The sequence below is a fragment of the Aphis gossypii genome, chromosome X (assembly GCF_020184175.1).
Source record: "Aphis gossypii isolate Hap1 chromosome X, ASM2018417v2, whole genome shotgun sequence".
Taxonomy (NCBI): Eukaryota; Metazoa; Arthropoda; class Insecta; order Hemiptera; family Aphididae; genus Aphis; species Aphis gossypii.
This window is the reverse complement of record NC_065533.1, coordinates 4,440,928-4,454,724: the sequence shown is the minus strand read 5'-3', so window position 1 is coordinate 4,454,724 and position 13,797 is coordinate 4,440,928. Positions and strand designations below refer to the sequence as shown.

Genomic DNA, 13,797 nt, shown 5'->3' with positions numbered 1-13,797 from the left:
TATTCTAATTACCATATTTTTTTATTACCTATTTATTGATTATTAATCAATGATAATTATAAAAAATGTGATCATGTTTATTTGTATTAGGGTACCTACCAATGAAAAAACAAGAATATTAACACAAGTAATGATTTCTATGGTACCTACTGTAAAGATTTTTTTGAAAGCATACTTTATGGTGAAAATAATAAAGTATGTAATTATGTCATAAAATAAACAGTTGAAAAAAATGTCACAGGTATTATAATATGTTCATTTATGACTTAATAAATTTCTTAGAATAACTATCGTTAATTGGTTTTAATTTAATCAACCAATATTTAAGAATATCTAATTTGTTTAATGTTCCATTTTATAAAAACAAATATGAATTGTGCGTCTTTCTTCCCTAAAACTTTATTATTAGCTGACCATATTGATTTACTTTTTATATCCAGTAATATTTAGTTTTTGATTCAATACTTATTCGAAGCAATATTTATTTATAAATTATTTTGCGTATTATTCTCTTACACTATCAATTTACTACATTAGTCTTATAAAGGTTTTTCTTACCCGTTTCCCATCCCATTATTTTTTTTATACAAAAAGATTTGAAATTTGTTTTGAATCATATTACTACAACAACCATACTATAAATAATAATATCTATGATTTAGGAGTTAAGAAAAAAAAAATAAACAATAATAATTTTAATTATAATGGTTGTAATGTACTATTGTTTGTATTTTTCATGCAGATTTTTATAATTTTAGAGCTAGAAAAAAGTATTGAAGAAGTCAGCTAGCAAAGTGAGTGGTACACACTAATACATAAATAAGTAAATAAATAAGTTTTATAAATACAGTAGATCCCCTCTAATTCGTTACCTATGGGACTGGGGGTGTGGCCAGAACGCGAAAAAGGTCGGATTATCAGAATATACAGAAAAATTAAAAAAAAAAATGTTATGAAATTTATTTACTAAATTATTTTAAATTACATACATATATTAAATTATTTACTACATAATATATTATGTAACACAAAAAAAGTGAATGAAAGTATTACATTTATACATAGATGTTTGATTAATTACTTAGAATTAGGTTTCAAAATAAGAATTCAGTAATGGATATTTTTAAAGTATTCATATCGATAATACTATGGTCGGATCAACAGGAGGGGTTCTACTGTAACCTAAAATCCTTTATCACTAACGTTTTTTCTCTTAAAATACTAAAAAAACATAGTTTTAATTCATTAAGCAAAATATGACATAGCCTAGATTTATGTAGAATAATATAATATGATATAATCTTACAATATTTTATAATATATTATTAAATTATTAAATTATTATTTAAGTGTTACAAAAAAAAAGTCAATAAGTGTTAGTGATAAGTTTGTAAAACAAAATTATTTTTAATTAAGTATACGAGTATATACTTTTTATTTTAACACATGATAAAAAAAGTCAATTCTTTTAATTCTTTTTGTTTAAACTAATTATCAGTTACTTTATTTAAAACTATATGAAATTGAACTTTTTAACAGGTGAAAACGAAAATATGTAGTATGGGCAGTAATTCATTTTACTCATACACTAGGATCATAACTGTATATATTACACAAAATGTATAAATATTTTTTTTTAAATAATTAATTGTATAGAAAAATGGTTTCCAATGAAACTCCTCCATTATTTTTGTCTGAAATTTTGATTGTTTATAATTGTAATTCTTTAAATTTAATATAAGTATTTTTTAACCTTGTTTTATATTATATATCGATAGAATCTAATAATAATTTTGTAATATTATACAATATACAATATCTTTACAAATTATTGAAAATTATTACCATTTTCTAATCTACTGAGTAAAGTCTGGGAAAGCATGTTCAACATTGTAATATTAAATCAAAATAAATAGACCATCCATTGTTATGAAAATCATATTAATAATATTATAAAAATGTCTTTTTAAAGTCAAAACAATGATTGTTGTTTCTGAGGATCTAATATATCTTCATTGTCAATACACATGAGATGGAAAACTAATAAATTGCTTTGGCTACATAAGAAAGTAAATGAAATAAAACTAATGAATCAACATGATGCGAATGTTTGGTGAAACATTATCAGTGTAGTCTTATCTGTCAAATCATGGTTAACATTCATTAAGATTTGGAATGCAAGCTAATAAAAATGATCTAATAGTCAACAAAATCTGTTAAATGTAGTGTTAACATGCTTTTTCAATGATTTACTATTCTATCAATAACATAAAAACTAAAAAGAAAAACATTTTAAATTTGATGAAAAGAAATACATTTAAAAAATTGTTTTTCCATAATTTTAAAATCTTATCTTAATATTTAGCTAAAACTAGCTAGTAGCAAATAAGGAAACACATATTTTAAAATATAAATTATTACATACTAAATAGAATAAATGCAACTTATCATAATTATCAAAATATTGTTGATAGAATACAATTAATGAAACGGATTAATTTATTTTATATAATATTATGAAAAAATTAAAAAGTTATGAATACTATTTTCTAAATTAAATTTTTTTTCATTGATTTAAATTATAAATCTTAATTAAAATTCGACTTCACTATTATTGGTTTTTGAAATTTTTAATTTTTGTAGTCTTTTAATTGTCTCTTCAATACTGAATTCGCCATGAACATTGTTGTCTCTTGTGCGAACATTAACAGTGTTAGCCGTTTTTTCTTTATCTCCAACAACTAAAATATTAATCAGAGAAATTAATAATTAACAATTAATCAATCAACTAAGATACAAACCGAGAATGAAGTTATATTGTGCCAATTGCGCATTGCGAATCTTTTTGTTTAAAGTATCACCATGATCTACATCTACATCACACATAAATCCAGCCTCGTATATTTCTTTTTTAACCTATTGATAAGATTTAAATTATGTTAATACAATAAATTATAATACTAGGAAATAAACAAAACTTGCTTTTTCTGCATATTCGTCAAACTGAGGACCAACAGGTATTACAATAGCTTGTCTAGGCGACAACCAGAATGGCCATTTTCCAGCAAATGATTCAGTTAGAATAGCAATCATTCTTTCTACTGAACCAAATATAGCACGATGTATGATGACTGGACGTTTCTTTTCTCCTGATTCACTTTAATATATATGGAAAATTAAATATTTATGAAAATAAACTATAAACTTTTTATTGGCGTTTGTTAACATTTAAATAATATTTTAAATTAAATACCTAATAAAATTTAAATTAAATCGAATTGGGAGTTGGAAATCAAGTTGAATTGTAGCACATTGATGTTGGCGTTTTAAAGCATCAGATATAGTTATATCAATTTTTGGTCCGTAAAAAGCACCATCTCCTGGATTTAATGTCCATGGTTCACCAAATGAATCTAAACTATCAGCTAATTGCTATAAAAATATGTAAAGAAAAATTAGAAACATGGTATAATAAAATTATTGATGTATACCAAATAAATTCCTGAATACATAATGAGAAATTTTGAATTCAACTTTATTCAGTATTTATAAATTTAAAAATTTAACCTTTTCAGCGTTTTCCCACATTTCCAACTCGCCTAAATACTTTTCAGGTCTTGTAGATAAACGGAGATGGAATTGAAATCCAAATACAGTATATACATGGCGTAAAAAGTCTAATGAATTCATCATTTCTTGACCAATCTAAAATTAATAAGAAATTAATATTTTTAAATATTCCATTTAATTTAATTTTATCTAACCTGTTCAGTGGTACAAAATATGTGAGCATCATCTTGTTGAAAACGTCTAACACGTGTTAATCCTGTTAAAGCCCCAGATAACTCATTACGATGAAGTACACCAAAGTCTGCCATTCTAAGTGGCAGTTCTCTCCATGATCTATTCCGATGATCAAACATTAAACTGTAAACAATTGAATAATATTTAATTATTTAACAGATATTTTTTTTTGTTAAATATTACCACACTAAAATTGAAAGTATTAGGTAAAAAAAAAATAAATAAATTATTTACATAAATTCATTAATCTACTAACCAATGGCCAGGACAATTCATTGGTTTCAAAGCATATGTTTCTTTCTCAACATCAAATGAAAACATGTTTTCCTAGAAATAAAATTAATTTAAATTAATATTTTTAATTTACTTATAAATAAAACAAAATTATTATTTAAAGTAAAATAAATGCTAGAAAAAAAACTAAATAGACTTACAGCATAATGTGCCCAATGACCAGAAGTTTGCCATAACTTAACATTATAAATATTTGGCGAAACTACTTCCTGGAATCCACGCTTCCTGTATTCACTTTTGATGAACTCGATTAAAGTATTATAAATATGCGCACCTTTTGGTTGGAAGAAACAAGATCCTGGACTTAATTCATGGAAGAAAAATAGTTCTTGTTCCTAGTAAAGAATTATAAACACAATAAATTTCTGCCCACTAAATTTGATCATAATCATTATTAATAATACAAACTCTTCCAATTTTACGATGGTCTCGTTTAGCAGCTTCTTCTTGGAATTTTTCCCATTCTTTCATTTGTTTATTATCCGTAAATGAAATGCCGTAGACACGTTGTAATGATTCAGCTTTACAATTTCCTTCCCAGTAAGTAGACGAATTCTGTAATATTTTAGGCAAATGAAAAAAATTTAAATTCTTTTATAATAAAATAAATATATGTATATTTTTACTTTGACAACTTTAAAAGCTTTGACTTTGCCTGTATGACGAATATGTGGTCCCCTACATAAGTCAATTAATGGCCCACACCGATAAATAGTGGTTGTTGGTGTTGTAACTTTTTCATTAAGAATCCTCACTTTAAATTCATTGTACTAAATAACATCATAAAATAAATATATACAACTATTATTTAATTTGAAGAAGTGAATAATTTCTACTAAAAACTATAAGTTATTATTACAATATAAAAAAAACGCTTTTAATAACTAAATAATTTGAGTGTTAATGGTCTTAGATATAGAAATACAGATATATTAGATATATATTGATTGTATTATAAATTTATCTATTACAGAAGTTTTAATAAAAAAATATAAAAATGACCATGAGAAAAACTTGGAGAATTTACTGAAATTTAGATGTATTTTTTATTTTTTTAAGTTAATATTTGTTCTAATACTTTAAAAATGAAGGTTGTTAGTTATTTACAACCCATACTACCATACTATTAATAAAAATATTTTGAATATTACCTTGAACATTTCCAATAGATCTTCTTTACTAACTTCAAGCCGTTCAAATGGTTGTTTTTCTTTAACAATTTGTTTGACAATATTTTCCATAACAGAATAATCTAGGTTTGATATCTAAAAAATACAGATTATTTATAAAACACATATTAATCAATAATTATCTTAAAAGAGTTTGTTAAACTAAAGAATTATTAAGTAAATTATTTATAATATTTGATAATTACTCCTTTATTTGCAATAAACATATCATAATAAAATCCTCCTTCAATTGGTGGACCATAGCACAAACAGCCACCATATATTCTTTCCATCGCTTCACCTAGCATATGAGCAGATGAGTGCCAAAATACTTGTTGAGCCTCTTCGTTGTCAATTTTGAGCAATTGCAATGTTGAATCTTTTTCCAATGGTCTATCCAAATCCCAAAGCTCTCCATTGACCTTGGCAATTACTGTATTATCAGCAAGTCCTTGGCTACATATTTAAAAAAATATATGTAAATTAAATTTTATGCTCAAAACACATATTAGTATAAAAAAATTAGACTCAATCCACACCTGATGCCTTTTGCTACATCATATGGCGTAGATTGCCAAGCCTTGGCGCTGGTAGTTTTTCCATCAGGAAAAGTTACAGTTATAGGCTCCAGTATCTTATTAGCAAGTTCATTGTTATATTTTTCTTTAAGTATATCCCAAAGCTTCAAACGATCCTATAATAATAATATTTAAATATGATAAAAGATGAATATTGAATAATATTAAATATTTAGAAATTATTAAATTATAATATAAATTTAAAAAATTATATTTTTTAAAAATAAAAACCAAATTATAAGACTGTTTATAACTCCATTTTAAACCAAGAGAAAGTTATGATATAATTATGTAGTTATATTATATATCATGGCGGCCGGGAAGAAGTAATGCAAAAATAGTCCCCTCCCGGTCGTTGGTTCAAACAGTAAAAAAAAAAAAAAAGTTATATTATATATTTAGTATTAATTATTTATGGGTATTCTTGTCGTTTGTGGTTTACTATACACTTATCTTTTATTACACATAAACCAAGTCAATGCCGGTAACAATTAAACTTAATCCTAATCAAAGTTTTTAATAATTATGTTAATTATGCCAATAATTTCAATTATTCAGTTAGAGGAAATACGTTTTTAAAGGAAAATTTTCTTATTCATATTGATACTCATATTTTTTTTAGCAGAATGATAGTGGAAAAATTATAAAGATGACTCATTTTAACCAAAGACATCAAATCATAATGTAATACATAATAAGTATTTATGATATTCTATACACCTATACGCAATGATATTTGAACTAAATGTAAAAATATAATATGGTAGACTGCAATATGATGTATAGTAATGTGTGGTACTGTATACAACCAGAATACGTATTTATAATTTAGAGTGTCTTTTCTATTCTACATTAAAAAATATTTACATTTTATTTTGATTTAGTAATACTATTTGCAGTCTGAAAATTTTTTTTTTTACATATCCTAAAATAATTTACCACAGAATAAAAATTTGGTAGCTAGAAAATATATTATTGTTTCGATTTTGGTACATGATTCATAAGAATTGCTTGCAATATTGTCCTTGCACATTGTGATTTTATCAGTTCACTTTTTTAAATTTTCAGTACCCAAAATTATAATAGTACTCAACAAGAATCAATTAAAATGTTAGTTCAAAATAAGTAAGATTTTTTAAGTAGGCACTAAAAATTTATAGACTATTCTAACCTCAATGTAGGATGGCCAAGGTTTCAATTCCGAAACTTGCGACAGTTTTCCTTCCTTCTCTTTCAATGCCATTTTTTTCTTACTTGGTTTCTAAAAAAATATAAAATGAACTACATTTAGTTATTACTAGATACAATAATATTAAAATGACTAAATTAAAACAAGTTTTTAATTGAAAGCACTAAAATGATTCATTTTTATATTTATAAGCATTTTAGAGTAAATTAAAATTTATTAGAGTTAAGAACTTAATAGTATTATAATTTTTAATGTTATATTATTATGAATGGTTCTTGTTAGTAACATTAAAAACCACTTTTTATAATGGTGAATTTAAATAATTTATTCTAAAAATTTCAATAAATTACGTATTATGGTATATTATAGTTAGAATATGATTACAAATACTATTATTCACATTGTAATATTAATTATTACTACAACATTATGCTTCACAAATATCTATGTGGTAGGCTTAAACTATTTGCAATCATTAAGTAAGTATTAATTAATATTACAATTATAATGTTTTTTACAGCAACATTTTAGTAAATTTTAATTTATATTTAACATTATTAATATTTTTTTACTTGATATTTGGGTAATCTTAATCCACGAACAAATTGTGTTCCAGAAATTATCGTTTGATGAAAGTCAAATAATGATTTTAAACGCATTAATTTTCCTGAAAAATAATTTCAAAAATCAATAATTAATACATACATTATTGTAACAAATAAAATAGAATGTACGTCAAATGTAGATAATCAATATTAAAATATAATTATGATACAAATATGTATAGTATAAATTAGTATTAGAACACAAAACTGTTAATATGAATTTTTAAACACTTTTAAATAATAAGTGAATTGTATGAAAATGTAATAAGTCATGCATTCATTCAATTTTTATTCACCTAAGTATTTCTACAAAGTACTTACTAAAATCAGTACTTTGTGAAGATGAAAAGAACTTCCAGCCTATGTTATACGATAAGAAAAAAATATAAGCTTAGTAAATATTTGTATTCTATAAAAATATTTTAAATTTTAATATTAAATTAAAAAATGTAAACTATATTTAACTGAATAAATTTAAAAACACAAAAATACTATAATAAATAAATGTTAAGTAAATAGTAAAATATTTGTAAAATGATTTGTTTTTAAATTTACTGCACCAATTAAAATGTTTGACTAATGAAATAAAATTAATAAAAAAGATGTATTATAATATTATAATACAATATAAATTATATATTTTCTTGAATACTCGTACAATAAAATTATAACATGAAAACAATTAAGTCAACTTATTTTCACAATTTGTTATTACTTTTGTTTAAATTAAAGTATACCACATTGATGTACCTAAATAATGTATTTAATACACAATACTACATTTAAAAATATTATTACAAATTTGAATAAAAAAATCGATTAAATAAATAAAATAGAAGAATTTGTTTTTTTAATGAATTGTGTTTATTGTATTAACAGTTGAATAAAAAGTTATTTAAACACATTTTATGTTAACTTTCAATGGTTATAATTAAATTAAAAAATAATTTTAAATCATAAGGCATATTTTAGTACAGTAGTCACAATTGTGTAAACTGCAAATTATATATTCTAAATTAATTTCATTGAATAGGTTTTCAAAATATTTTAATCATTAAAAAAATTTATAATTGTCACAATAAAAATATAGTGTGCACATATACATAAAAAAATTAATTCCACGAACAGGTAAACTTATAAAATAAGGCAATAACAAACTATATAAAATCTAGTATATACAATTTATGTTAATACATAGAATTCCTACCAATGTGTATGACAATTAATGTTTGACGGTTAATCCAAGTTCTACTAAATATATAATAAATATTAAAGTATATAGCTGTTTTAAATAATGAAATTACAATTATTATTAAATGTAATATGGCCCACTTTATTTCCATATGGATATTATATGGCATAAAGCATAATTCCTTTTTTTAAACTATTAGTTTTAAAATATCGTTTTTAAGAACAAAATGAAAAAACAATCATCGAGAATTGAAATAAAATGTAACTTTAACGAAACTAAAGCATATTATGGTAAATAGTTCAACTACTGTTGGTTTTCAGTTAGTAATGTTCGACATTATAAATTGCATTATGTTACTTTTTTAAGTAAATATGTAAGGCGAATAAAGTATGTTTAAAGATACAATTAACCTATTTGTCAATTTATGTATACATCTTTTAAATGTTTAAATATAATCTAATTACAATAGTTGTGTAGTCAGAATCTTTTTAAATTAATTTTTAAAAGTATGATTAAGAAACATACAAAACATCAAAAAAATACAAAAAACTTACCAGAACAAAATGAACCGAAAACGAGGTATTTGACAATTACAGCTTACACTTTCATCATCCGTTTGGTGTTTACGTGTTGTTATCATATTATAACGTGATTTTTATTGTTATCACTAATATGGAGGTTTAAATAGATATAAGCAACGAAAAATGTTTCTGTCGTGGTACATGAAACGGTGAGAACTTCCATTATGAAATCAAAAATCAAAAAATACCAAAAATGGTACAAATATAAATTAGATAAATTGGAAGTCTGGTGCACAGACGGGGACTCACCGTTGTTAATGAGTAATGACTAATGAATAATGCTACGAAATACGAATCTTGAATATCTCCGTTTACCTCCAACATAGAACATATTATTCAAATTATACGATGTCACGATGGTGAGTTTAAAAATCAAAAATTTCATAATATGCATATTTAGCATGATTCCGGTTTCGATAATTATAGGGTAAAAGTGTAGTGATTGCATAGACCTAAATACTATGTCTATGAGTGATAACTGATAGTGTGATAATGTTCTCGATTGTAATAACTAATAAATAATAATAATAATTTTAAATATTTTGCTGCTCTTTAAATATGAGCTTGTTATAGATACACGGTTCATATACTTTTATAAACTCAACGCGGGTATAAGCGTAAAATATTTAAAGCTAATTTAGACTTTATGTGTGTGATTATATTTAAAATATGTATACAAAATACGAATACAGTAACGTTTTAAGCAATACACGCCTATAATGTGTTTTGTTTCCATAATGTAAACATTATTATTTTGAAACAACGTACAGGTGTTTATATTTTATTTTTTTGACGAATTGAACCAAATTTCGTATACATTCGAATAGCGTGTGCATATATCTCTTACGTGTTCTATTTTAAGTTCTTCCACACATTAGAAATCAAACTTTATCATAAATTCCTACTTAGGTATTCTATTTCCTACAGTCATAATCAACTAATGGATAAAATTCTTAGGATAGCCAATTAAGTGAGACCTTTGCTTTCGCTTTTACGTTGTATTATCTATATCACTGATTATATATTGTGTCTTTTGCATACATTAACAATTATAATCTCATATATTTTATTCTTTCAATTTATTATAATGCACATTACTTCTATTTTGTTCAAATTCTTATTTTTGATTGCTGTTTATTCTCATAAAATATTAAGTATAAATGTAACTCCAAATTCAAAATATAAATGTAATATACACTAACATTTGAACAAGACTGAAATACACAAAATATGAAAAAAAAAAATTACAATAAATTCATAGTTCTACAAATACATTTTTATAATACCTAGCTTTGTTTTGAATAATTACTGGAAAACATGCTAACTTGTATGAGTCCATTACCTCGGTCACCTCAGTGATTACATACAAGTTAACTAATAGGTACCACATTAAATATGGTTCAAAATGTCCACTATATTGTAATATAAAACATATTAAGTAAGAACAAGATAATAATGAGTAATAACAGCTCTTATAGGGCAAAACAAAAAACCAACAACAATTGAAGGAGAGGAGATAACCAAAACTCCCTTCTCTCTGGCAGCAGTGCAACATCAAGATAGAATATTTAAACATTATTAAACTAATATAATAGATCATGAATCATTATTCCTTTAAAAAAAAACCAATATGCAATACACAGATAAAATCTAGTAGGTTTTGGTATATCAAATAAATATAGATCAAAAATTCATATTTTGAATAAGACTTAAATAAATACTTATACATTACACTATTCATGTATACAAGTATTTAGATTTAAAAAAAAAATAATCTAGATCTTAATAACAATAATATTATTAACTGTAAATTATTTACTTTATAGGATCATTTTTTGACAATATTTCCGTAATAACAGATATTGGTGCTTCACAGTCTGAATATTTTGAACATAACATGGGCTGTAAATAATATAAATATTACAATTAGTAAAATTAGTTTTACTAGTTTATCAAAAATTAAAGCACTGGTAAAGCGTGTGATCTACCGCGTACACCTTGATCTACTATTTAATGTATTAAATAAAATATTATAGTTATTACATTTTGTTTTTGTTTTGATAGATCGGTATATAATATATTGTTTCAACTATCTAAACCTAAGTACAAAAATATAATTTGATACTCTTGAATAATCATCTGCAATTGCACATCATCAAATCTCACATTAAAAAAACTTTAATCCTTTTTTTGTTTTCCAAGCTCTTCTAGATTTTAAAGTTGGTTCTAAAAACTGGACTTTACCAATGCCAAAATTAAAAAATTAAATTGAAATTTGCTTAATCAAGATCTTTTAGTGATGTTTTTCAAACGAGAAACTTTTAGACAATTATCTCATTGAATATTTTAATAAGACACACACACATATGCAAAATTTCAAATTTATGTTCAGCAGTTCACATCTAACTTTATTAATCTCCTGTAACTCACTTGTAATACTAAGACAACAAATGTGGGAGTGGTGTTTTCTTAATTATAAACATATTAACAAAATTTGTAATTAATGGAAATTTATGATATTTCATAATAAAGAATGTCATGCCAGCTTCTGAAAATCTCAATAATTGTTACATATAAAAATAGGAATTGTGAAGAACAAATAATTTGTAAGGGAATCTACTTCTCATTAAAATGTCTAACAATCAGAACTTATAAATTTAGTAATTAAAGACTTCAAAAATCTCAAATTGCAAAGTAAAATTGTACTCATTAATATGATATAGACGATATTTAGTAAGAAAATCCCAGAAATGACTAATTTATATTAATTAATACATAACTTACAGATGGTAACATATTCATAGTTCAAACACTTGTGAATTTTCAAATAAAGACAACATATGATCCACATAAGCTTATGACCAAAATTTTGATAATGAACTGCAAATAACCAAAATATACTATGTTTTAATAATAATTATATTACTGTGAATACGATATATACACATATCATTTTATATTATGATTTACACTAGTTTACAATAAATATTTAAAAAAGATAGGAGGAAAATAGGTACAAACTATTTAACAATTTACAAAAAGGACAATCTAGAAAAAATTATCCAAGTTACATTCTTTGACAAATGACAATACTTCTATGTTACCATTAATAAAATAAGGGATGTAGAAAAATAGCTTTAAAAACTAAAATGTTCAAACATTTTTTCATAGGTAGTTAATTATAGCTATTAAAGCTATGGAAACTTAGACAATAATTAAATGTATTAAAATTTCATTTCATTAATTTTAAAAATTAATATTTAAATAACTAATACAAGTTTTCTTAAATGGTTTCTTCTATACTAGAAAATCATAAAAAATTTAAATGGCCAAAATAGTTTTCTTAATAAATTTCATCGTGTTTAATAATTGTTTATATACTTTAAACAACTTTTAAATGAACGCTATACATTTTATTTTTAACGTTTGTATTGTTTTTCATTTAATTTTTTTATACTAGATTTTTCAACTCTTAACTCACAAATAAAAGATTGAAATGTGATTGTTGAACAGAACATATAGTGGCCATTAGTTAATAATAAATGAATGAAAATGAATAGTTTAAATTATTAGGTAAGCATATACACAGTTATTGAGATAGGCGATAGATAGGCATAATAGATGTTTAATGTTAATCAAGTGAATATAATAAGTGAAAGAATTCAAAGTGATGTTTAGTATAGGTTAACTGTAATTTATAATACCTACAACACTAAAATTAAAAACTTACAAGAGTATATATATATCTACTTTAATAAATCATAAATTTTGTAATGTTATGCATCAAAATTATTGCCATTTACCTGAATCTGTTATGATTTGTACAGATAACTGAGAAGAATCCTAAAATATTAAAGGAAAAATAAATTACAGTATACATAATTGCATAAAAATCTGTGCTTATTTGTAATAATTATTTACTCAATACAAAATTATAATCATCCACACAACTCTCATTATTTGACCGATATTAAGAGGATATCATATCTGCAAGTGCTATTTCCGTTTTAATAAAATACATCATATAAAATTTATGTTCAGCAGAATCCATATTATGATGTTTGTTTTAATATAAGTCAATTAACTTATTATCAAATGTATAGATAAGAATATTATTGAATGAACCATGTAGGCTATTGTTGATAATTATATTTTGAAAAAAGTTAAAATAGCATTTTAAAGTTTTTATTTTACATAGCTATAACTCATTTTAAAATAAAAAATATAAATATGAATTCTTGGACAATATTGTTACTTGTAAGTTGTATAACAGGTAAATTGGCTCTAACTCTACTAAATGCAAATTCGCTAAATTATATGTTAATAAAACAAAGACAACATGTATGAGTATGATATCTTTTTAAAAATAAATTCAACATCAACAA

General features: G+C 23.6%; 1 protein-coding gene and 1 long non-coding RNA gene across 3 annotated transcripts; both read right to left on the bottom strand.

The window, feature by feature from the left end:
* Positions 1-690: 690 nt before the first annotated feature.
* Positions 691-9,540, bottom strand: LOC114126594 (threonine--tRNA ligase 1, cytoplasmic). Of its 2 annotated transcripts, XM_050206283.1 has the most exons (17): positions 9,386-9,485; positions 7,961-7,999; positions 7,607-7,701; positions 7,017-7,106; positions 5,807-5,961; positions 5,474-5,723; positions 5,250-5,363; positions 4,725-4,868; positions 4,507-4,653; positions 4,239-4,433; positions 4,061-4,131; positions 3,765-3,927; positions 3,568-3,705; positions 3,254-3,432; positions 2,983-3,157; positions 2,802-2,916; positions 691-2,741 (listed from the first exon to the last, which is right to left on the bottom strand). In XM_050206283.1, exons 3-17 carry the CDS (start codon positions 7,691-7,693, stop codon positions 2,593-2,595), a joined length of 2,172 nt encoding a protein of 723 aa, XP_050062240.1. In that variant the 5' UTR covers positions 7,694-7,701; positions 7,961-7,999; positions 9,386-9,485; the 3' UTR covers positions 691-2,592. The 2 variants fall into 2 exon arrangements, with proteins under 2 accessions (XP_050062240.1, XP_027846376.1); XM_027990575.2 differs by lacking the exon at positions 7,961-7,999 and having other exon boundaries at positions 9,386-9,540.
* A 1,686-nt stretch (positions 9,541-11,226) lies between these two features.
* On the bottom strand, positions 11,227-13,469 carry LOC126551903 (uncharacterized). Its single transcript, XR_007605785.1, has 4 exons — positions 13,334-13,469; positions 13,216-13,255; positions 12,197-12,292; positions 11,227-11,314 (listed from the first exon to the last, which is right to left on the bottom strand). It is a non-coding gene; the product is annotated as an uncharacterized LOC126551903 (long non-coding RNA).
* Positions 13,470-13,797: the final 328 nt, after the last annotated feature.